Source organism: Sus scrofa, chromosome 9 (assembly GCF_054392235.1).
Source record: "Sus scrofa isolate SSC_HxYL_T2T_F1_AM1 chromosome 9, Sscrofa_HxYL_maternal_Yorkshire_Landrace_v2.0, whole genome shotgun sequence".
Classification (NCBI taxonomy): Eukaryota; Metazoa; Chordata; class Mammalia; order Artiodactyla; family Suidae; genus Sus; species Sus scrofa.
This window is the reverse complement of record NC_139391.1, coordinates 50165583-50191357: the sequence shown is the minus strand read 5'-3', so window position 1 is coordinate 50191357 and position 25775 is coordinate 50165583. Positions and strand designations below refer to the sequence as shown.

General features: G+C 44.8%; 1 protein-coding gene across 5 annotated transcripts in view; it reads left to right on the top strand.

The window, feature by feature from the left end:
* The window catches only part of CLMP (CXADR like membrane protein), a 103379-nt gene that overhangs the window by 46850 nt on the left and 30754 nt on the right, over nucleotides 1-25775 (top strand). Inside the window, exon 1 of one of the 5 annotated variants that reach the window (XM_021063024.2) lies at nucleotides 21222-21508. The exons of 3 other annotated variants lie outside the window; for them this stretch is intronic. In XM_021063024.2, coding sequence (XP_020918683.1) covers nucleotides 21421-21508 — 88 coding nt within the window. In that variant the 5' untranslated portion in view covers nucleotides 21222-21420. Of the gene's footprint in view, nucleotides 1-21221; nucleotides 21509-25775 lie in introns of those variants that run through there. One more of the 5 variants, XR_014815478.1, reaches the window with a different exon arrangement.

The window sequence follows — 25775 nt, the reverse complement described above, 5'->3', positions numbered from 1 at the left end:
ATCTACAAGGTGGAGGGCTTCGTGCACCGAAAAAAACTGTTCGAGACAGCTTAGTTTCTGTCACAGTGCTCACCTTGATGCCCATTTTAACATCACTGAGGAGGGTTCCCTGGCGGTGCAGCAGGTTAAGGACCTGGCATTGTCACTGCTATGGCTTGGGTTGCTGCCATGGTGTGGGATCAGTCCCTGGCGTGGGAACTTCCACATGTCTCAGGCACAGCCTCCCCTCCCCCCCAAAAAAAAACCAACAACAAAAACAAAATAAATAGTGACTGAGAGTAGACCTGAAACTGTGCTAGATATTGGATTCAGTAATGTCTTACGGCCATACGGTGCCCAGCAGACTACAAAGCCCTTCACACACAAACCAAAGGGAGAAAAATATTGATTATCCATTGCTATGTAATACGTTACCACCAGTGTAGCTGCTTATAACAGCACAATTTATTATCTCATAATTTCTGCAGGCCAGGAGTCCAGATGTGGCGTAGCTGGGTCCTCTGCTTAGTCTCTCAAGGCTGCAGGCAAGGTGTCAGCCAGGGCTGGTTCTCATCTGGAGGCCCAAGTGGGGAAGGGTGTGAGTCCCTGTTCACAGGGTTCTTGGCGGCATTCAGGTTCTTGGTACCATTTTTTATTGGCCATGGGTCAGAGACCACCCTGGGGTCCCTGTCATGGGGCCCTCTCCACACAGCTCACAACATGCAGCTTGTTGCTCAAGGCCAGCAAGAGTGCTTCCAACGCCAGTCTGCTGGGAGGGAGTTCTTGCAGTTTAACATAATCATGAGTGATAGCCCATCATCACCATGGCCATATTTATTGGTCAAAAGCAAGTCACACACAGGTCTTGCTTACTCTCAAGGGCTGGTGATTACACAAAAGCATGAACACCAGGTGGTGGGAACATGTGAGTCTGTCTCTACAGCAGTATTATCCCCATTTAGCAGAAGTGGGCAGTGAGGGTTGGGGAGAATGACCCGTAACAGTCACTCGGCGTGTAGGTAGCAAGGTCCATGTGTTCTGACTCCATGGCCACTGTTCCTTCTACTGCTTAGGGACAGTGAGACCTGGGTCCTGCCCTCAGGCAGCATGAGAAAAAAACTGGGAAGTTTTTTTGGAGACCACCTAGAACTCAGCTGTGCCCCCACACAGGGAATAGATTGTCAGAAGCTTCCACTGGGGTCTGGATAGGCCCTCCCTGAACCGATCGAGAGCCCAGAGATGAGATGTGGGACTTCAGCCTGGAAAGAAGAAATCTAGAATATTCATAAAATTAATAACTTTTATGAATTACTTGGAGAGGAGGAGGATTAAAGAGAATGGGTCAAGGGAGGCTTCGAATTGTTTCCATTTTTTTATAAAGAAATGATAATCAGGTACTAGTCCTAGAACTTCATTAAGTTTTAAATTTTAAAAATGTTAATGTGGGGAGTTCCCGTCGTGGCGCAGTGGTTAACGAATCCGACTAGGAACCATGAGGTTGCGGGTTCGATCCCTGCCCTTGCTCAGTGGGTTAACGATCCGGTGTTGCCGTGAGCTGTGGTGTAGGTTGCAGGTGCGGCTCGGATCCCGCGTTGCTGTGGCTCTGGCGTAGGCCGGTGGCTACAGCTCCGATTCAACCCCTAGCCTGGGAACCTCCATATGCCGCAGGAGCGGCCCAAGAAATAGCAACAATAACAACAACAACAACAACAAAAAGACAAAAAGACAACAAAAAAAAAAAATGTTAATGTGGGAGTTCCCATCGTGGCGCAGCGCAAACAAATCTGATTAGGAACCATGAGGTTGCGGGTTGGATTCTGGCCTTGCTCAGTGGGTTAAAAATCTAGCGTTGCCATGAGCTGTGGTGTAGGTCACAGACCCTGCTGCTCAGATCAGGCATGGCTGTGGCTGTGGGGTAGGCCAACGGCTACAGCTCTGATTAGACCCTAGCCTGGGAACCTCCATATGCAATGGGTACCGCCCTAAAAAGACAAAAACGACCAAAAAATAAATAAAATAAATAAAAATGTTAATGTGTATCTTATATGATTTTGGTAAAGATGACTCACCACTCTCTCCCCCACCACCGAAAGAAAACAAGAAAATCCACTCCTCCATATGTGAGAGGACTGAAGTTTCCCACAGGTGGAGGGCTCCCAGGCAGAGGCGGGGCCCTGGGGGTTTCTAGTTGTTGGGCTGGGGGTGGAATTACACTACATTCATTACTTTTTTTTTTTTTGTCTTTTTGTCTTTTTGCCATTTCTAGGGCCACACTGGGGGCACATGGAAGTTCCCAGGCTAGGGGTCTAATCCAAGCCATAGCTGCCAGCTTATGCCACAGCCACAGCCACAGCCGCAGCAACGCGGGATCCGAGCGGCATCTGCAACCTACACCACAGCTCACGACAACGCCGGATCCTTAACCCACTGAGCGAGGCCAGGGATGGAACCCGCAACCTCGTGGTTCCTAGTCGGATTCGTTAACCACTGAGCCAAGACGGGAGCTCCACATTTTTTCCTTAAAAAGGGGCGGGGGGAGCCAATTGCTGCTCTTTCTGCCGCCCTACCAGAGTTCTAGGGCCCTTAGAGCATCTGACAGTGAAAACAAAGGAAGAGGAACGAGGCTACGGCTCCCTCCCGGGGTCTGGGCGGCCGCGGGAACCTGCAGCCCCGGTGGCTTCAATCACCGCGCCCCGCGCCTGCCGCTCGCGCAGAAGCCGGGCAGCTCCAGCCCAGGCTCCCAGCTGACTTCTTTGTTCTCGAGGAGCTGGGCCCCGCGAGGGTGGCCGCCCTCAGAGCCCGCCTGGGGCTCGGCCTTCCCCCTTCTGTGAAATTCCGGAAATCGCTGGGCAGCCCCAGGCGACGGGCTGCAGGCTCGGGCGGCTGCTGGGGGAGCCAGGCGGCTGGGTTGGGGCCGCGCGGAATCTCTGGGGACATTTAACCCTGAGACCTCTTGGCCGACGCTGTCCAAAGCAAACAGCCAGCAGATGTCCCCAGCGCCGCCTCTGCTGAAACTGTTTATTCTTAGGAGATGGCCATCTCCCCTCTGGGACCCTGCCGGCTCTGCTGCCTTCCTCCTCGCTCCCTCCCTCCTCCCGCCCTCCCTCGGAGCCGCTTTCCTCTGAATTTTATTCTACTTGGTGGGCTTTAAAACAGAGATCTGCAAGGAAAATTCAGCATTCCAAGTCGGAAAAGCTAATTTATTTCTCTAGAAAAGAAGGGTTGTTGGGGACTTCTCTGGAGCTCAGGGAGCTGGGCACAGGAGGTTGACTTCCCCAATTTGGAATGAGGACAAACTGAGTCAGTCTATGTTGGGAGCCTGTCACACCTAAAACCAAAGGCTGTTAGCCAGCCCATGAGGAAGAGTTCACGTATGGCAAGTTATTAAAGTTACACTTTGGGCCTACATTTTAGATATATTGCTGAAAAGCAATAATCTAGGTTCCAGCCACGAACTCTTACACCTGGAAAGAAAACCTACTGGCAGTCATCTTCAAACAATTCAATACCCAGCCTACACTCCTGAAAAATATCTGTCACCTCATTCAGGAGTTTTTTCCCCCACTGTTCTTCCTTCCCTCGTGGGACATTTAACTTTCAGTCCTTAACCTTGCCCTTACAGCCTCTATAAATCAAATCACCGTTTTCATAGAAAGAGTTTACTTTTGAGAATGTCAGCAGAAACATTACAAGGATGTGTAACAACTTTCTTGGGTCTTATGTTGTCCTCGAAGAAAAAAGAAAACATTTACAGGGTCAAAAATAGTTTATTTATCTCTTGCTGCCCCTGGATTTATTGCACTGGCCTCCATGAACCAAGCCCTCCCCTGCAGTCCATTTGTCACACAGCTAAACAGAGCTCTCCTGCTAGATTGTAAATTTGAGCATGAAACATCCCTGCTTAAAAACTCTTGCAGCTCGCCATTAAGAATAAACGCTAACCTTCTTGGCATCTTATGCAAACTTTTCCTGCTCTGGCCTAGCCTACTTTTCCAGCTCATTTCCAGTCACTAGGTCCTGTCAACCCTGCTGAAATTCCTGGAAATGTCTCATCTTTCCATGAACATATTTCCAGGTCATCCCAGCACCTCTGGAATTCCTTCGTCAGCAGTTACAACCTGAGCGCACAGAGACATAGGAGACATTGGAGAAACTTATTCAGGAAATAGCTTTCTCCACAGCCACCGCCCCCCCAAGCTTTCCCTACTCCACAAATAAGTGGCATCATAAAGCATTTGTCTCTGACAGTCCCCCAGCAAGCATTCCTTTGCTGAGTCCCTTAATAAGAGCTGCTGCCCGCTCACCAGCTGTGTGCCCTGGCATCGGACTGAATCAGCCCAGAGGAAGATGTGTCATATCTTCCTGCAACTGGCTCCAAAAAGGTGCTGTTTGTGCTAGCAGACGCCCTGCCTCAGCACTTATGGTCAGTTCTGCTGCTTCCTTAGGGGTTTCTTCCATATATGTCCTCCCTTTCCTTGAGGTGGTTACCGCCACTTTTGTAGTCCTATATCAGCTAAGATATATTTCATACTATGTGCTTTCAAACAAACATTCCTTTGTTTAATACTTACAAAAGCCCTGTGAACTAGGGACTACTACTATATAATTTACAGATAATAAAACCAGGTCTAGGAGTTCCTGTTGTGGCTCAGCAGGTTAAGAACTTGACTAGTATCGAAGAAGACATGGATTCAATCCCTGGCCTCACTCAGTAGGTTAAGGATCTGGTGTTGCTGCAAGTTAATAATTCCCTCCAATACTCAAAATATTCTTTTCCATATTTATTTTCTAACCCCTAATCTATTCTAAACTTTCTAACCTCTGTGGCTACCAGGAAATATTTCTTAATGCGACTGATGAGGCAGGTGAAAATTCTATACCCTTTATGTTTTTTTGTTTTATCTTTTTAGGGCCGCATCCGTGGCATATGGAGGTTCCCAGGCTGGGAGTCCAATCAGAGCTACACTGCCGGCCTATGCCACAGCCACAGCAATGCTGGATCTGAGCCACGTCTGCGACCTACACCACAGCTCAGGGCAACGCCAGATCCTTTACCCACTGAGCGAGGCCAGGGATTGTACCTGCATCCTCGTGGATGTTAGTCGGGTTCGTTAACCACTGGGCCACAACGGGAACTCCTACCCTTTATGTTTGAGGGAGGAGAACAAAAGACTAAAACATAAATGATCAAACTATTTGGGGGGAAGGGAAAACAAATCATGTACATCCACCCTACTTTGAAGTGAGTTATATTAATTTTGAAATCCACCTAGGGAAGAAGAACAGAGTTTGCTGGTCTTGGGCACACTTTTTCTGCTCTGTGTGAAAGCTGTTTGTACATGTGTACTGTAATGTGTTTAGAAGCAGGTTTTTTTAGATTTGTGAGTATTTTCTGACTCCTGAAGTACTTTTTTTTTTTGCAACCATTTTCAACAGCGCAACCTTGATCGTTCAAAACACTCCCTGCACGTTCCTCTCTGTGGCACGGGACACAGGAATGATGCCAGTCACCCTGGGTACGGCCAGGAAAGAGGGACTCCTTTTTGTCTGTGTGGGAGCACCACTTAGGGGACCTCTGCCTGCATAAAAGGAAGGATGCTGACATTGTTCTTCTCCCTCCTGATCTGCTTAGATACGATCAAGCCCATACCATTTCTCTCTCTCTCTCTCTCTCTCTTTTTTAAGCTTTTTAGGCCACACATGCAGCATATGGAAATTCCCAGGCTAGGGGTCAAGTTGGAACTGTAGCCGCTGGCCCAAACCACAGCCACAGCAACGCCCAGATCCGAGCTGCATCTGTGACCTACACTGTAGCTCACGGCAACACTGGATCCTTAACCCACTGAGCGAAGCCAGGGATCGAACCTGCATCCCCTTGGATACTAGTCGGATACATTACTGTTGAGCCACGACGGGAAATCCCTCTCTTCTTAATTCACATTGCTTGGAATACAAAAAAGAATTTTCCTTCCTTTTGACTTTGCCAAACCTTTCCAGAGGGCAGGGCAGAGCTCCAGAGCCTTGATGCTCTTGGGACCACTTCCCAGCACCTCTCAGGTGGTTCTAAGAAGCCCTGGGGGCTGTGAGTAGGAAGATGGGGACTGATCTTTGTCACAAAAGGACCAGTTTGAGGCCTCCTGGAGCATTTATACCCTCCACTTTCCTCTGTTCAGGTGCCAGAGTTTCAAATCTGAGAGGTGAAAACCACGCAGCCCTAACTTTCCTTACCTCCTTTTCCCTTTGATACTCTTCCTTTCTCACCGTCCGCATTCCTGTGAAGGGAGGGTTCCACTCCATCCCACTTGAAGACGCTCTTTTCCGAGCGTGGGCAGCATCTTCTATGTGGCTTAGTGGTTTTGAAGCCTAAACAGAGCAGGAGACGAAATGCAATTCTTGGAGTTCTAAATTATATTTATTTTTCTAGTATTTTGGGCCTGGAGCTTCCAAGGAGGAATAATGTGTGTTTTGTTGAAAAGGAAGGGGTAGGAGGATTAAATGTGAACGTAACACATAGTTTCTGGAGAAAAAAATAAATGCCCCAGGAGTCAGAAGGCTTGAGTCCTCGTCCTAAATTTGCTGTCAACCTGCATCAGCATGACCTGAGACTCCGATGCCTAATTTATAAGGTAAAATAGCTAAATGAGAAATAGTACTGACCACAAACTCCAGACAACAGATTTACAGTTCAGATACTGGCTGTGCCATTTACTAGTGATATTTCCTTAGGCAATTTATTTGATTTCTCCAAGCTTCAGTTTCATCATCTGTAAAATGGGAATAAAAGCGGAACCTATTTGGAGTGGCTGCGATGATTAAATTCATGTTCACAGAGCTCTTAGCAAGTGCTCAGTGAAGTTAGCTGTTAGCATAGATGTTCCACAAGTTTCCTCCTACCTCTGCGTTTCATGACTCAATTTGCAAAAAGGCCATTGATTATTAAATTTTTAATTAATGTTCACTTCCCTTTTAACTTGTAGTTCTATCTCGGTTTTGGTTGTTTTTTTTGTTTTGTTTTGTTTTTGGCTGCACCCATGGCATACAGAAGTTCCTGAGCCAGGGATCGAGTCTGCACTACAGATATAATTAGAGCCACAGTAGTGATAATGCTGGATCCTTAACCTGCTGCATCACCGGGGAACTCCTATTTTAGTTTTTCCTTTTTTGTTTTTTTTTTTTAAATAAAAGTTCCTGATGGTTCTCAGCAGGTTAAGGATCTGGCATTGTCTCTGTAGCAGCTCAGGTTGTTGCTGGGGCACAGGTTCGATCCCTGGCCCGGGAACTTTCATACGCCATAGATGAGGCCATAAATAAGGGGGTGGGTGTTGAGCTTGTTAAATTATTTGTTAAATTATTTTTCTTCATATACTGAACTTTTTCCTTTTCCCTTTTTCTATAAATATGAATAATTGCTAGGATCAATTTTGTAAATGTTAACCCAATCTTACATTCTGAGGATAAAACCCACTTGGTCTGATGCATTATTCTTTGCATTTGTTGCTTGATCTGATCTTACTAAGAGCTGACTGCATCTCTGTTCATGAGGGACATAGGTCTGATTTTCCTTTGCGTGTGTATGATATCTTTGCCTGGTTTGCAGGACCAGGGCCCTACTGATGACGTGCGTTGGGAAGTGTTCCCTCCTTCTCTGTTTTCTGACCAAGGTTGTGTAGAATTACTATCCCTCCTCCTCTCCAGGAATGTGTGGCTCTCCTTTTTAAATGTGCAAGAGATTCTTCCTCTTACTCCTTTGGTAAATAAGGCACAAGAGTCTTATTTACCAAAATGGAAAAGAAGTCATTATCTCAAGAAGTAGAACAGTCTAAAAATACACTTCACAGGGCTTGAACAAGATAAGGAAAAGGAAGAAGAGTTCCGCTATAATCCAAACAATATAATTATGTGGGATATTAAGAACTCAAAGTGCATTTCAAGATGGAATTATATCTGTTCCTAGCTTCCTCTACTTTTCCTTTAAAACATTTATTACCCTTACAGATTTTAGTTATAGATCACATTTAACAGGATTTAATACTTACTTTTCTTTTCTTAGTCTTCTTCACACAATTATAAGCTTCATGAGGGAAAAGCCTAGTTCTGTTTCCTTTACCTTTTCTTTTCTTTTTTTTTTTTTTTTGTCTTTTGGGGGCCACCCTCAACAGCATATGGAATTCCCCAGGCTAGGGGTCAAATCAGAGGTATAGCTCCCGGCCTGCACCACAGCCACAGCAACATGGGATTCTAGCTGCATCTTTAACCTATACCACAGCTCACGGCAACGCCAGATCCTTAACCCACTGAGCAGGGCCAGGGATCAAACCCGCATCCTCTCAATACTAGTCGGGTTCGTTACCACTGAGCCACAGCGGGAACTCCTGCTGTCTTTACTATTATCTTCATAAACCTCAACAGTAGAAAACTGACAAATACTTTATTAATGAATGGATAGATGCTGAATAAATTAATTAATGCTTTCAGATGAGCTTCCTAGAGAATGTGCATGTCCCTCTGAAAAATTAATTAGTTCAGCTTCCGTTTATTATAGGTCTATTTGGTGATAAGCATTGTATAACTACAGATGGGTACCAAAATATCCCTGCCTGAGAAGGCTAATGTCTAGTGGGAGAAAAGATAAGCAAATATACAAGCACAATGAACTAGAAAGACTCTAATAGGTGTCTATCCAGTACTATGGGAAAGGCGATAAAAGAAAGCCAAGCTGTTCAGGCAAAAAGCCACATCCCTGGGCTGCTTCCTTGAAAGAGAGAGAGAGATGTTCCAGGCAGGGCACGTGAAGCTGTGGAGCGTCGCAGCTTCTTGTGGGTGGTGGACAGGAGTGTGTTTTATTAGATACAACCCCCTACCCAGTGCAGAGTCTGGTGTGTGTTCAGTGTAATTGGTGTGTTTAGGAACTAGTTCTCCTGCGGTGGGAGGAGGCAGGTGCAGGAAGCAGGGAGAGTGCAAAGTGGGCTCAGTCCAGATCCTGGAGCACCTTGAACTTCACAAAGGGGTTTCCACCCGATCCTGTAGGCCAGGCTGAGGGCCCTAGAAGTTACGTAGCACAGTGCTTTGCAGACTTTTCCACCCAAGTGCTCCTAGAGGAAGAAGGGCATGCACCTCTGGGGCTTTGGAAAAACAGCCCAGAACAATCTGCCACAAGTGAGCCACTTCTTTAAAGTCTTATTTCAGCTTAAAATGCACATATAGGCGTTCCCGTCATGGCTCAGCCTTTAATGAACCCAATTAGCATCCATGAGGACTCGGGTTCAATCCCTGGCCTTGCTCAGTGGGTTAAGGATCCAGCGTTGCCGTGAGCTGTTGTGTAGGTCACAGATGTAGTTCAGATCTGGTGTTGCTGAGGCTGTGGTGTAGGCCAGGGGCTACAGCTCCAATTTGACCCCTAGCCTGGGAACTTCCATATACTGCGGGTGCAGCCCTAAAAAGACAAAAAAAAAAAAAAAAAAAGCACATGAATCTAGTCTTCTATACTAAATATTTTTTAAAATGCAGGGCATTGGAGTTCACACTATGGTGCGGTGGGGTTGGCAGCATCTTGGGAGGGCTGGGACGCAAGTTGGATCCCCAGCCTGGTACAGTGTGTTAAGGATCTGGCGTTTCCACAGCTGTGGCTTAGGTTGCAGCTGCAGCTTGGATCTGATCCCTGGCCTGGAAAACTCCATGTGCCACAGGGCAGCCTAAAAAGAAAAAAGAAAACAAAAAATGTGGGTGTGAGAGGGTTTGGAGGAGTGGAGGTCCCGCTGTGGCATAACAATAGGATCTAGCAGCGGTGTCTCTGGAGGGCTGGGACACAGGTTCTCCCCCTCCCCCCACCTGCTGCCCAGGCAAAGAAAAAAACAGAGGGGTTTTGGGGGGCATAAAATCAGGTCTCCATCTGCTTCTGAATTAATCTCAAAGAATGGTAAGCCAGGTCTGGTGGGAAAACTAGATGAAAACACAGGCTAGTGTTACAACAGCCAAAAGAAAAATCAGAGCTCTTCTCTGAGGGCCACTTTACATAGTATCTCTCCAGAAGCTTCTGTCTCCTGAATGACTCAATTCCTCCTCTCTGTTCCTCTTCTCTTTCCCTTGCAACCCAGCCTTGAGTGGTCACTCCCACTCCAACATCCAGCGCTCTTCCTGCCTCTCTGCCTGGCTCCCCTCTACCTGTCACTCATCCACCCCCCTGAAATGCTGATTCTTTCAGCCCGCAGGGATTACGTCCTGCACTGATTCTCATCATCCATGAGTTGCCATCTCCTCTGAGCTCCTGGGACTTTACAGGATTTGCCAATTTTGTGCTGTCTCATGGTATTCTGATCTTTCACACAACTTATAACTATATTGGGTACTCGGTGAGGGCGGGAATTAGGAATTCCATGTTAATCCTACCCTCGTCTCTTTCACAGAATCCCTGTGACCAGTGGGAACCTAACGTGCTCACACTGTTGGCTCACTGGTTGACACAGGAGTTAGCGGTTAAGGAAATCTGCTTGCGTGTCCCAGGCAGCTCCTGGCAGGGCTCCCCACCAATTTCTCAAGAACAAAAAATCTTCAGATCTCTGCTAGAGTTCTGTAGGGTTCATGCCCCTAGAAGGGTCACAGCTGGAGGCAAACATGATATGCCCAGAAAAGCTGATTCCGGGACGAAGAACCACAGTGGCTTTTAAAGACCACAGAGAAAAATGAAAGCTTTAAACAAATATTTTTCCTATGAAGGCCTCAGTCTCTTGTAGGGTTTCTAAGCTGCAAGCACAGCAAAAGAGATGAGATTGGAGGCCGGAGGGTGCTGGGCTGAACAGGGCTTCATTTATGTTGGGCAGGATGGCTTTGTCCCTAGAGGTGTCTGGACTTCCTTAATGCGTTCTGAAAGCCTGGATTTGTTTTTCCCCAATCCAAACCAAAATAGCTTAAACACAACATGTCTGGTGAGCATGAGGGACGGAAGGAACGAAAAGAAAGACATTGAAAAAAATCCCACACCCTTTTTCTCTATGGGTTCCATAGGTTAACAAAATGCTGATCATTTCCTCATTCCAGATGAGACTTGTTTTCCCACTTTCTGGTACCCTGCTCTCAGACAAGGTCCTATGGGGAAGACAAAAAACATCCTTTCCCCTTTTCTGTGGCTTGCAGCACAGGAGGTTGCAGCAGAAATGCTTTCCAGCAGGGCTGTGACACCCCCCCTCCCCCCCGCCCCCGCCGCTGTTTCGGGAGTTGCCTGAGGACAAGGACACATAATTCTGTTCCCGAAGGATCTTCCTGTGGGGCACACAGTTAGATGGTAATGTCGCAAAGATGACTATCTGTTGAACAGAAGTAGGAGGCTAAAAAGCCACAGGTGTTCCCAAGTTGTTAGCTGTTCTCAAATGTGGAGCAGAGAAAATTGAAGACAAGGGCTGTTCCCTGCCCCCAGTCACTTATTGGTAGGGAGTTGAACACAGGTGTTTTTCTGTTTCCTCCTCAAATGCCATGCAGATGGAAGTAAAGGCATAAAATAGCTGTAAATCCGCCAAGGACAAGAGAATGGGGGAGGAAATAGAGGGGAGAGAGACATGTCGACAGGTATTTGGATGAAGGGACGCAGATGAGGAGAGAACTGACTTACAGGTCCTGGGGGCTGAAACACGCTGCTTCTGGAGGGGAGCCCGCTCTGGAAGGTTCAGGAACTGAAGCTACGTTGGTTCAGGAGAAAACTGAGCTGAGGTATGTTCCTAAAGCTGGGGGATCTGTTTAAAAGGTCTTTTTCACTGTGAGCTGTGGTGTAGGTCAAAGACATGGCTCGGACCTGGCGTCGCTGTGGCTGTGGTGTAGGCCGGTGGCCACTGCTCCATTTTGACCCCTAGACTGGGGACCTCCATATGCTTCAGGTGCAGCCCTAAAAAGCAAAAAAAAAAAAAAGGTATTTTTCTCCTTCTGCCCCCTCAACAGAGAAGCCCCAAGTCCTCCCTGCTCCCACAGGAGAAGGGAGCTTGGAGAAGCAGATTCACAGACATCAGGCCCAGCAAAGAGCAGAAGGCCAAACTGTAAACACAGAGGTTACCAAAGTCAGGGTCTGGAGGCCTTTTCTCTGAGGCTGTTGGATTTGCATTCTGAACAGGATTCCCAGACCCCTTTCCCCTGCCCCCACCCCGCCGGCCACCCAGCTCACAGATCACTGGCAGCCGTGACCCACCTGCCACTAACAGATGGATGCCTTGAGAATTCTCTGGAGGAAGAGAATAGCTTTAGAGAAAAAGCCACCAGACCCTAACATGTGGGAATCCCTCAATAAAAAAAGCCTCCAGAGAAATCTGTGGTGCAAAAAGCCCTGTGCACTCACAGCTCTTCCACAGAGCTTTTTGGTATCTCTCCAACCTGAGACACTTGAGGAAAGTAAGAAGAAAACAAATAAAGACAGAGACAACAGAAGGAACCCTGTGATCAATATCCTAAGGGGCATAAGGGTAGAAATTGTAGAATGTTATGGAAAAGGAACAGATTAATAAGAAAAATAGTGGATACAGCAGTTATCACAACCTTGTAAATTAACTATACTTCAAAAAACCTTAAAAAAAAAAAAATAGTGAAGTTCCCTGGTAGCCTAGTGGTTAAGAGTTCACCTTTGTCACTGCTATGGCATGGGTTCAATTCCTGGCCTGGGAACTTCTACATGCTATGGGCACAGCCAAAAAAAAGGAGTAGTAACAATATTTATTGAACATTTACTATGCACCAGGGATGTATTTAAAGTCAATGCTCATTGCAGGGTTTAATCCTCATTTAATACCTATGAATTGGGTACTATTATTTCCCCCATTTTATAGATGAGAAAACTGAGGCACAAAGAGGCTAAGGACCTTGTCAAAGGTTATACAGCCAGAAAGAAGTGTGTACTCAACATATTTGAATGGCTAATTTTAATGACCTCTAAGAGATCTTTTGGAAAAAAAATCTCTCGGAACAACTCAAACAACATGAGAAAAAGATAAGAAAATGAGAGGATCGACCCAGGAGGTCCAATATCCAGCACATATGTGTACAAAGAGGAAGAAGAAAAAATGGAAGGAATTACTTTTAAATAGTATGATAGCATTTCCTGACATTTAAATGAGTTTTCAGATTAAATTGCTTAACAATAAATGAATAGGGAAAAAAAAAGACCTACAACCAAACCCATCTTAGCAAAATTTTACAACTCTAGGGATGAAATAAAACCCTAAAAACTTCCAGAGGAAAAACAAGAGGTTATTTACAAAAGACTGGAATTAAAAATGACATCAGGAGTTCCTGTCATGGTGCAGTGGAAGCGAATCTGACTAAGAACCATGAGGTTGCAGGTTCGATCCCTGGCCTCACCCAGTGGGTTAAGGATCTGGCGTTGCCGTGGGCTGTGGTGTAGGTTGCGGATGCGGTTCGGATCTGGCATTGCTGTGGCTCTGGCATAGGCCAGCAGCTGCAGCTCCCACTAGACCCCTAGCCTGGGAACCTCCATATGCCTCGGGTGCAGCCCTAGAAAAGACAAAAAAAAAAAAAAAGAAGACATCAGACTTTTCGGTAGTAACTCTGGAAGCTAGAAGTCAATGGAGCAATGCCTTCTGGAATTTGAGCAAAAACTGTATCCAACCGAACATTCCATAGCAACCAAACCAGGAGTCAAGTGTAAGACACTGAATCCACAGGAACTGGTAACAATTGTTATCTGTAGGCGGGAAACTGAGGGCCAGGTGTGGCGGAGAGACTTACCTTTCACTTACATCATTTTGTTCTTATATTACAACATTCCAAAAAGTTTCGAATCAAAAAAATCACTTTTTAAATGATGCTAATAATCAATTAGATCTGGGAACCATCAAAAGCCCTTGGGTGATTTCGGGTTCTCCACTCCCCTCCTGTAAGCCTGGAGTAGGCAGGGAGAAAGGGAGATCAGCCAGAACCCATTTACTGCCCTGGTAAAATTGTAAAGATCATTTGGAAGACAATCCTCTGGCAAGCCAAAGCCAAGACTCATCATGAGGTCATTTGAATAAATGAGTGAATGAAAGAATAAATAAGCATGAAGCAGCCATTTGAGTCATTTGGGTACTGGTGAGTGACAGGAAGGAAGTAAAGTTAGGGGAAATTCTTTGGCCTTGCAAATCCTCCCTTGCTGAGACCTGACATTTTCTGCAAGGATATACACTGGGTAAGTGGAGCCAAATTGCAGTGCTAGGGAGTTCCCGTTGTGGCTCATCAAGTTAAGAACCTGACTAGTATCCATGAGGATGTGGGTTCAATCTCTGGCCTCACTCAGTGTAGGTCACAGATGGGGCTTGGATCTGGCGTTGCCATGGCTATGACATAGGCCAGCAGCAGCAGCTCAGATTTGACTGCTAGCCCAGGAACTTCCACATGCTGCAGGTGTGACCCTAAAAAGAAAAAAAAAAAAAAAATTGCAATGCTAGGTCTCCTCTTGCCACCTTAATTCGAGGAGCTGAAGTCTGGTTTACGACTTAGCTGCTTACCATCATTAAGTAGCATAAAGATCGAGGTCCAGGTTTTTAATTACTGTTCTCCGTCTCTGGGAGATGAGAACCTCAAACCTCTGAGATGTTTCCTGCAAGGCATGAGCTAAGCCACCTGATGAGAGTTGTGCTCAGGTATTTGATGTAGGAAGAAAATCAAAGCTTACTGCAGTCCTTAAGATCTTATCTAAATGCACTAGTTATTTGTAAGCCCTTTAAAAAGAGTCTGTGTTAAGTGAATTGTATGGTCACCTTTTCATGAACATATTAGTAAGGATATTTTCCAGCACTTTATCCAAGTGATAATAGGTTAGTAGCATTAGTCTCTTGGAGAAAGACTGTATTCTTGAATTTTGGATACAAATGCCATTTGGGGAAATTACTGTCATTCACATTCTACCTGCCATAATCTTTGAAGATAATTTCTTTTTCCTCCTTGATATTAGGATGGCACAGCTTCTGTAAAAATTTCCCCATGACATATTCTAGGAAAATTTATTACCAGAATAATATGAAGAGCATAGTTTATATCATTTGTAGAGCATGGGAGGTCTGAAGTCAGACTGAGTTGAATTTGTTAGTCTGAGATCTTAGCAAATTATTTAATCTCTCTTGAGTCTTAGGTTTTGCTCTGTAAGATGAGGCAAACCCTGCTTCATAGGGTTATGTGATTAAATGAATTTTTATATATATATATGTGTATGTATGTATATATTTCTTAATATATAGCAATTGGCGTATATAGTAAGCACTCAATTAATGCTGGGTATTATTAATATTATAAAGCATTTTTATAATTTGCAGAGTATTTTCAGATGGACTAATACTAAACTACAATTCCCACTTATTCTGCATAATAAAACTCAAAATACATACGGGAAAGAATGTAACATCTAAAAAGTGCTATGCAAACATAAAAGTGGTAATATCAAGCTTGTCATTGCATTTCTATAAAACTGAATGAAGAATTTATGTCATAACTTACCCCCGAGGGATGCTGTGGTTACCAAAAAAATTTGTGAATTCTTAAAGCATTTTAAATTCTATATAATAGTGATTATCACTGTATGTGGGGAAGTAGGGAAGCTAATGTATAATTTTTTAAAATTTTATTAAAATATATAGTAGGCAGCCTCTAAGATCATTCCCAGAATTTCTGCCTCCTGGTATTTCCTTCTCCTTGAGTGTGGGCTGGAATAATTTAATTGCTTGTAACAAATAATATACAGGGAGTTGCCATTGTGACTCCTCAGGTTGGGAACCCAACTAGTATCCATGAGGATGTGGGTTCGATCCCCAGCCTCACTCAGTGGGTTAAGGATCTGGCATTGCCATGAGCTGTGGTGTAGGCTGCAGATATGGCTCGAATCCACAACAGCAACTCGAACCACAGCAGTGACAACACCAGGTCCTTAACCTGCTGGGCCACCAGGGAACTCTGATCATGTCTAGTTTCTAAAAGCCTGCTCTAAAATACCATTGGTTTAATCGCAGTGTTTATTCTAAATACTAGTAGAGTTTGATGTATATGGAAAAATGGGAGCAAAGATTGAGAAGCATTTCTATATATGATCAAGAGTAGGAAAGATGTGAGGTTTGTAGAAACTCAGCAGAATACCAGCATTACATTAGATCATTAAAATTTTTGTTAAATATATATCCTGAGAGGCTGTATAATATACTGTTAAGGGTATGGGTGTTGGAGAAAATGGCTGGATTAGAATCATGACTCTACTCCTGACTGTGTGATTTGGGCAAATTAATCTGTCTTAGCATCTCTGTCTATAGGATGAGAATAATAATAATACCTACCTCACAGAATTTTTGACATTAAAAATGGAGATAACTGGAGTTGCCGTCGTGGCGCAGTGGAAATGAATCTGACTAGGAACCATGAGGTTTCAGGTTCAATCCCTGGCTTTGCTCAGTAGGTTAAGGATCCGGCGTTGCTGTGGCTGTGGCATAGGCCAGCAGCTGTAGCTCCGATTGCCACCGAGCCTGGGAACCTCCATATGCCGTGGGTGGGGCCCTGAAAAGACAAGACAAAAGGCAAAAAAAAAAAAAAAAAAAAAGAGAGAGATAACTATGGTATATACATAATAAGCATTCAAAATTGTTAACTATTATTGATGAGTGTTTCTATGGGGGAGTAAATATATTGGGTGACAAATTCATACTATAGTTTTGTTTGTTTCATGGCTCTTTTGTCTGTCCCCTTGTGAGGGAGGGGGAATGGGATGAAGTTCATGCTGGTCATCTGTCATTAGCTTTGATGGGAAGGTAGAGGGGGAAGCATAAAGTTAAAGGCTGAACTGAGGCTTTATCAGTGGGTTTTAATTATCCACATAATCTCAATTCTCTATGGCATGAATCCCTAAAAATTGACTACTGCTCCCTCAATAGCCAGCCTGTGTCTATTTTTAATTTTCTCCTCTGGTCGACTCTCTGCCAAAGGTAATAAAAGATTTAGATTTAGAAAGCGACTTAGCATTTGGAATGAGATAGAGGCTATAAATAGGCATGTCAGTGAAACAGGTTAGTTCTCGGAGTCTCAGCATCAAAGGCTACATTCTTGTCTGATCTGCATCCTGACATGGGCAGGCGTGTAGGGGTCCCTAGACAGGTGTGTGTGTGTGTGTGTGTTTCCTTGCATATGTGAACATGAATACGTACATAGAACATGTACAAGCACACTACTGAGAACAGCATTCTGAGGGACAACTGGAATAATTCTGTGGCAGAGTGATTCCTGGAGACTAGATTGGTAGCCTTCCCCTGACAATTATTACTGGAGAAATAAGGATAAAACATTACTGCCAGAGAGTCAACCCCCAGGTACATGACAGTGGTAGAGCTTGCATGGTGATTATGTGATGTTACTGACCGGGCTGTGGGGAGCTATCAGGTCTGAGGCTCCATGGTGATGGTCTAGCCTGCTGAATCCTGAGGTCAACTCGGCAACTCATTTCCTAAGCAGTCAGGCTGCCATTGCCAGTCTTTGCCACATCATCGCCTCTCCACTGGAGCTGCCAAAAGTCCAACCTATTCTTCAGGCCCAGGTTAAATAAATACCTCCTTTTCTATGAAGCATCCTCGATCCCCTTGGTGACTTCCTCCTCTAAATTCCTCAAGCACATCTGGCCCTCACATTCATATTGATCACACACTGTCCTGAACTGGATTTGTTGGGTGCCTGTTTTGTTTCTTTATTATTGGGACATCCTCATAGACAAAAGACAATGCCGTTCAGCTTTGTACCCTGGCATCACCTAGGATGGTAACAGGAGAGCCCCTCATATTCTTCAAACAGTTGTGCACGCCTGGCTACCCCCTTCTGGGTGCCATGGTTTCATCAATGTCCCTGTTAGTTTGTGGCCCCCAGAAGCTGAAGCTTCATGGGTAAGGTGTTCGTTTAGGGAAATGCTGTAGAAATCAGTATTCATGATATCTTATGATGTACAATAATTAACAGTTTGATACTAACAGACATGTCAAGATCTTGTAACAGTTTTGCTGAGACTGCAGTTTCTCAGTGATAATGAGAAGGTCTGAACAGTTTGATATGTTTCAGCAGATTAGTTTTAAATATGAAATAGGCTTAATGGCAAGGCAATGCTCGCCTGAGATGACCCTCTGGGACTTCCCAAACTTGAGATTCTAGATTACAGAGAACCAGAGCATTCTAGGGTTTTGTAATTCAGTAAATTCCTGGCCTAGAACAAAGGCTGAACGTCAAGATTGAAAGGACCCTGGGGGTTCCTCTGCTGATCCCTCCCCCCAGGCCATCTGGGACAGATTTTTCTTCCTTTCTTCCTTGCCTTTCCTTACTGACTCTCTGCAGAGGGAACTTCACAACATGTGAGTGATTGATTTCTTTCATAATAAATTCTGCAATAAAAATAAGGGTTCTTTGGTCTTAGACAAAGTAAACATCCATAACCAGTGACCTGGAGTTATGAAAAAGGCATATGTTTTTCTTCCTTTAATAAAGTTTCTCTCAAATGCCTGACCTTATTTTCTAAGATTTCCATTTTTTTCCATGCCCTTTGGAAACTAAATGCATACCGTTGGAAATTTAGTGTATAACCACAAATGGCAACAAAGTGCTTATCAAATTTAAATCCAAGATAGCCTATAATTCTTTGTCAATTTTCATACTTTTTACTAATAGTATAAGAACTATATTCAGGATGAGGCATGGCTAATCCTAAGTAAATTCTGCCCCCTTGCGGATTAAAATATCCACAGATAAGAAAGAAATGCAATAGTTGCCCAGGGCCAGTTTCTTTTAATTCTGTTGAAGAGCCCTTCAAGGATTTTGAAAAATAATGTTGAGAGTGGAGCAAGCTAGACCATGTGTATAGATTGTATAAGAGCTAATTGATGCTGACAAAATATATTGACAGCTAATAGTATACATCTGTATCTTTCACTTTGTATTCTAGGACAGTGCCTTGACTATACCAAGCACTAGATAATTATTTCATAGAATGTTACAGTCAGGAAGGACATGAAATATTGAGTGCAACATCCACACATAAGGGTCCCTGTCACAGCGCCTAACATGCGCCCACTTGAGTGACTGCAGTAATGGAAAATGCACCAAATTATACAGCATATTCTCAAATCAGGTGGGGACTGTTAGAAAGTCTATCAACATATATTCAGGCCAAATGGAATAAATCCTTTGTAAGAGAATCATTATCATTTCAGAACTGGAAAGAGGTGTTGAAAATCTCCCAGTTTATCCTTTTATGCTTAATTCTGTTACACCATCTGGACTTAATTCTACTCTCTGGAACAACACCCAGTAAGCCTATTCCTTGTTTTGCAGGCTGTTAAATGTTGGAAGGGACTACCCTGTTGCTTTTTCTAACTTTTCAATGATAATTGTGTCAACTGTTCCTCATATGACATGTTTTTTAGATCCCATTATCTCCTGGATTACAACCTGGATGCCACCTTTTTGTTAATATCCCTCTCCTGTGAAGCATCTGAACTAAACACAAATGTTCTAGATGTTGGAGTTCCCAGCATGGCTAAGCAGTAATGAAGCCGACTCATATCCATGAGAATGCAGGTTTGATCCCTGGCCTTGCTCACTGGGTTAAGGATCCAGCGTTGCTGTGGCTGTGGTGTAGGCTGGCAGCTGCAGCTCAGATTCATCTCCTAGCTTGGGAACTTCCATATGTCTCAGGTATGGCTCTAAAAATACAAAAAAAAAAAAAAAGTTCTAGGTGTGTTTATTTGACCAGGATAGAGGGCAATGAAGTGGTTATGCCCCATTTTTGGGTCATTAAACTTTTTTTAATGCAGCCCCAAATCCATGGGCTTTTTCAGCAGTTACATCACACTAGTGGACAGCATAAACCTTGTAGCCTCCCAGTCCTCTGGGTCTTTCTCACCCTGTACTTGTGTCTAGCTATACCCTAACACTTTTCTCTATAAAATTTCATCTTGCTTTTGGTTCAGAACCCCAGCTAGAAAGATGATTATAAATCCTAAGTGTGTCCGCTCAGATTAGCTCTGCAACCTAGTTCTGTGCCATCCATATTTAACACACATGACCTCTCTGTTTCCAATCAGTCAGTTTAAAGGCAAAGGACCTTTGGTGTGGGAAAGAGAAGAGAATTAAAATTGGAGGTGGGCCCATGTCCCACGCTGCCACCACCAGCCATGTGGCCTCAGCTGTGTGGTCCTCAGCTTTCTCTTCTCTGAAAAGAGCCAATAACCTTAGCTCCCTGGATACTCAGAGGGCTCACAGGAGGTAATGCACTTGAATAGGTGGATTTAACAATTAATTGCTAAATAAATGTATCCTTAATCATTAGCTTTTTTTTTTAGGGCCACACCCAAAGCATATGGAGGTTCCCAGGCTAGGGGTCTAATGAGAGCTACAGCTGTTGACCTCTGCCACAGCTATGCCAGATCAAAGCTGCATCTGCAGCCTACACCACAGCTCGCAGCAATGCTGGATCCTTAACCCACCGAGCGAGGCCAGGGATTGAACCTGCAACCCCATGGTTCCTGGTGGGATTCGGTTCCGATGCACCACGACGGAAGTCCAATCATTAGCTTTCAAATGGTTTGTTACCGCCTTTTGTAGTCCCTGCATGCCTGACAGGTGAAGCGCTCCATACAGTTTTTTAATGTGAATAAATACACACAAAGTACAAATTGAGACAGTTTTTCACGGAGGGAAAGGGAGGTGAGTTAATTTTTAATCAGCCTGTGTTTAGTCTGGAAACGCCTTCAACTACCTTCTGTGAGCACAAGGCTCTCCGTTTCCCTCTCCTCTGTTCCTTTTCCCCTCTCCTCTTGTCCCGCCTCTAGCCCTGCATCCTCCCTTCCTCCCCTCCTCCAACCAGTCCCCCCAACTCCACCTTTCTCCTCCCTTCCTGCCTCTCCTCCTCTAATACCAACCCCAAGACAGGGAAGCAAGAGGAAGCTCTATACCCGCCCCCCCCCCCCCCCGCCCCCGCAACTGAAGCCCATGACTCAGGCTGCCACCCTGGTCCTGGCACCCACACCCTAATTTTAGGATTACAGGAACAAATACTCACCTCCTGGGGGGAAAATAACAAGGCATCACACTGATTCCCAGACATCTGAAATTCCACTGATAACCACTGCTGCCTTCCTGCCGCTCCAGGCTTTCTCTTGTCAACATAAAGAAATATAACCTGAATGTTGAGAGTTAAGTTTTATCTGGAGTAAAACAGGGCTTAAGCCCGGGAGACAGCCTCTCAGGTGGCCCTGAGAAACAGCTCCGAGGCTGTGAGGGAGGAGATAGGATATATTATATAGGAGCTTTTACAGCAGAGGGCAGGGAGCAGGAGCAAAAGAAGCCTGGGCTCAAAGAAACCATTCCTTTGAGATGCACCACTATGGGGCCAGTATCCTGAGTTTTCACAGCCTGCCGGACTCACCGGGCTCTCACCCTTGGAGGTGACGGCATTCACAGATGACCGTGATGTTCTTTATCCTTAACTACAGACTGGGCTGCAATACCATCCACAGAGGAAAAGGGGGAACATCAAGATGTGATAAAGGTGAGGGGGAGGTGCGTGCAGCACACATTTTATGAAAGTTTGTTGCTGATCTCCTGAAGGTCACAAGGAGCAGACATCCCCGCGAAGGATTTTAGTGTTTTTCTAGGTATGAGGAGAGGCAAGAATTGGGCACACAAAAACTTTCTCCTAAAAATATCTGACTATCTGATGACCTGTTTTTCCCGTTTTCCCAGAGCACAGAGTGCCTCGCTCCTGATATGCACCCTGAGCTCTGCTCAGGCGCTGTTGCAGATCATGATTTAATCCACGTCGAGGCTGATGGCAAGTGCCAGACTTCAGGGCACGCTCTAAATATCAAATATACGTTTGTCTTTGAGAAGACCATCAAATGAACCAGTCATTTAACAGCTCTGAGGGAATGTGGTTTTCCTTTTCCAAAGACCTCATCAAGGCAGCTGGCTGGCGGGATTCTAGGGCTGGCCTAGGTCTGGGGCAGGGAAGGCAAAAGAGAGAGAAGAGAAACTTCCCTGGTTCCCTGGGTGGTTGCGGGGTGGGGGGTGGGGGGGCGGTGGTGGCTGGTGCAGGGCAGGCGGTGGGCAGGGCCTGAGGGGTTTCCACTCTGGCCGCTCCCTCCACCAGGAGAGCTTTCTGCCTCCCCTCAGTGGCATCTGCCTGTCTTTCCAGAACTAGCTTCATCCTATTGACTCATCGTAGTTTTCTTAACCACTCTTGTCAGAAATGATTGCTCTTCCATACAATATGATTAATTTTCCTAGGTGTGATCATGATGTTGAAATATAGTAGCAGCAGCAAAAATATGCAGCAAACACACACACACATATGTATATAGAAAGGAAAAGAATATGTGGGCAAATATTAACAGGTACCTAGCAAAATGACTTTCAAACTCCTCAAAATCCTGCTTTACCTCCTCAGCATGTTTTTCTGGTTTTCCTTGTCTTTCAAAATACAGTGTGTACAATTATTAATAACAATAATTACCATTTGTTGAGTTTGTACTGTATGCCCTGGGCAGCGCCACTTTACATACATCCCTCGTAATCCTTACGATCACCTTTCATGGTTGATATTTTTGTACTCATTTTACAGAGGAGGAGAAAAGACTCAGTGGTCAAGGAGTTAATTGGCCTTAGGGTCAATTAAGTCCACATCTCTCTGCCTCCAAACACATGCTCTTTCTATTGCAGTCCAGTCCTCTTGAATTGCATAGTGTTCCAAAAACAGTCTGGAAGGTACAGGCCTGCACACACACACCCCCACACAGAATTTTATATATATTAGTTTAGAAATCAGGAGGCTTTTGCGTGAGTCACTTCTCTAAGTCTCGATTTCTTGACCTACAAAATCAGAGAAGTTTATTTTAAAGTCTCCAAAATCCTTTAAATTTTTCTGAAAGATGTTCGATGATTTTGATTTCCCTGAGGTTTTCTCAAATATTTGTAAGGCAAAACATAAGAAAAGTCTCCTCCCATTCAGGTAAGTGAACAGGCCCAATGAAGAGTGGGAGGGATGCTTGTACCCCCTCCCCCCGTCACCCAGTGGGTGCCCTGCTGTATGTTAAATAGTTGAAGGACCTGTGCACAGAGCACTGTGGCCTCTCCTAGGTGGGGCCCTGGGGAGCGTGGGTACCTGTGTCCATGATGCAGCACTGAGGGACCCCTTCTTTGGAGAGAGTAGCACATAGACCCTGGGCAGCCTGTGCCCCAAGGGCATTCAGTAAGCATTTGAGAAGAAAAGTTCTCGGTTAGGGAAATAAGAGAGAAAGAGATATTTTACATGCAGCATCCTAGTTTCTATTAAAAGTTATCCTAAGCTTTTGCCTTTTGCATTTGCAAAAGCAAATGGGTCAGCAGCAGCCCTGGGGAGTCATCTGAGAAAATTCTGCCAGGGTTCTCGCTCCTGCCACGTCTGCTCACACCGACACAGTCCGATCCAGAGACACAACCTCAATTTGTGAGGGAAACAGAGTACATGAAGTACTTATTTAGACTAAGTGAACTTCTTTGAAAGGGCCACGCAGAAACAATGCCAGCTCTTCCTAGGTACCATTTATAGAAGGACTTCTACTGTTCCTGAATAAATCGGGTCCCGCTGCTCAACGCTTACAAAATCAATTACATTCTCCTGAAGGGTAGTGGAGAAAGGTGCCTTTGATCAGAATGCCAGCAATCTGGAGAAGTGGCAGACTCAGTGTCCCCCCCAAAACCACCTCCCAAGATTCTGCTTAGGGATTGTTGACTTAAAAAAATACACACGACTTGGAGTTCCCATCATGGCTCAGTGGAAACCAATCCTCCGGCTAGTATCTATGAGGATGCGGGTCCCATCCCTGGCCTCGGTCACTGGGTTGGGGACCTGGCATTGCTGTGAGCTGTGGTGTAGGTTGCAGACATGGCTTGGATCCTGTGTGGCTGTGGCTGTGTGCAAGCTGGCAGCTCTTCAGCTCCTATTTCGACCCCTAGCCTGGGAACTTCCATATGCCACAGTGCAGCCCTAAAAAGCAAAAAAAAAAAAAAAAAAAAAAAATTGCATAACTTAAAAGCTGAGAGTTGAGTTTTATTTGGGGCAAAATGAGGACTATTGCCCAGGAAGCAGCATTTCAGAGAGCTCTGAGAAACTGCTCCCAAGTGGTAGGGGACATGTCAGTATAAATGTGACTTTGGTGAAGAGGGAGGTACATGCGACCATGTACACAGTTTACCAAAGTTAGCTGTTAGTCTCATGAAGGTTACTGCTAGTTTCGAGGAGCAGACATCACCGGATTTTAGTGCTTTTCTAGGTATGAGGAGATGCAAGAATTGGGTTCATAAAATTTTCTTGTGAAAATATCCCTCGGAAGACCTGTTCTGCCCGTTTTCCCAGAGCACAGAGTGTCTCCCTCCTGGTCTCCACCCTGAGCTCCTTTGGGGGAGGGGAGGTGTTGAGGGTCAGCAGCTGCAGCGGCTCATAATTCAATCTGTGCAGAGACAGATGGCAGGTGCCAATCCCCAGTTCACACCATGACATTTTAAAAAGAGAAACAGAGAAGTGATCTCAGGTCATCTTTGAGATAGGGGGCCAGAGTCGTCACCGTCCCCCACCAGGTGCAGGCTTGTCAGACTCCTGTGACCTGGCTCTAGACTTTTTTTTTTTTTTTAAGATTTTTATTTTTTCTACTACAGTTGATTTACAATATTCTGTCAATTTCTGCTGTACAGCAAAGTGACCCAGTCATACATATATGTACAGTCTTTTTCTCATATTATCCTCCATCGCATTCCATCACAAGTGACTAGATATAGTTCCCTGTGCTCTACAGCATAGATGTCTGATTCACAGTTTGGTCACACAGTTTTTTGGGAGGTTACTGAAGGGGAAGCTAGGGAAGAGACTTTGTCGTCTGTTAATTACTTATTCTTCATTTCTGCTTTGATCTACAGAAAGAACCAACAGGTTAGGCAAGGTATTTTGTGATTAAAAGATTTGAATGGTGGGAGAGAAAAAAAAAAAAGATTTGAAAGGTGTGCTTGGGCAGGAAATGAGTAGAGCAGAAAGATACCTGGTTTAAAAGTTAGTTACAATATAACTTTGCCAGGAGTGAAGGAAAGGGAGCTCCCTGTTGAGGGCGGTTTTCCTGTAAAGAGCTGCTCGCACAACTGTGATGCTTCGATGTGAATGGAATAGTCAGTTGGGTATAGAAATAACCTTTCAAAGTTTACTATTTTCTTCTCAATGGATTCATCCTCAAAATATGTGGCTTATTTTCTCTCAGTTAAATACAAGTATTTGTATTGAAAAAAAAAAAAGTCACCCCTGGAGTTCCCAGTGTGGCTCAGAGGGTTAAGAATCTGACTAGCATCCATAAAGATGCAGGTTCGATTCCTGGCCTCAATCAGTGAGGGAGCTATGGTGTAGGTTGCAGACATGGCTGTGGCATAGACCTGCAGCTGAAGCTCCAATTTGACCCCTAGCCTGGGAACCTCCATATGCTGCAGGTGCAGCCCTTAAAAAAAATTTACTCCTGCCCCTTCTCTTTGAAGGAAATCTTAAAGGTTCAAAAGACTTTATTAAATGTAAATGTCCCTTAGAGAATAAAACCTTAACCTCTACTAATCTTAACTGAAGGTAGGCAGCAGTCATCTGAGAAAAAGCTCCTGTCTGTGGTAGAGAAGAGCATTTTAGGAGGACACTCTTGTGTGCCATCACCAGAGACTTTAACTTCCCCAGGGTCTTGTTAAATTCCCATTTTTCAGGTGATAACACTAAGGCTCAGAGCGGGTCATTTTCCCAAGCTTGCAAAGGTCCT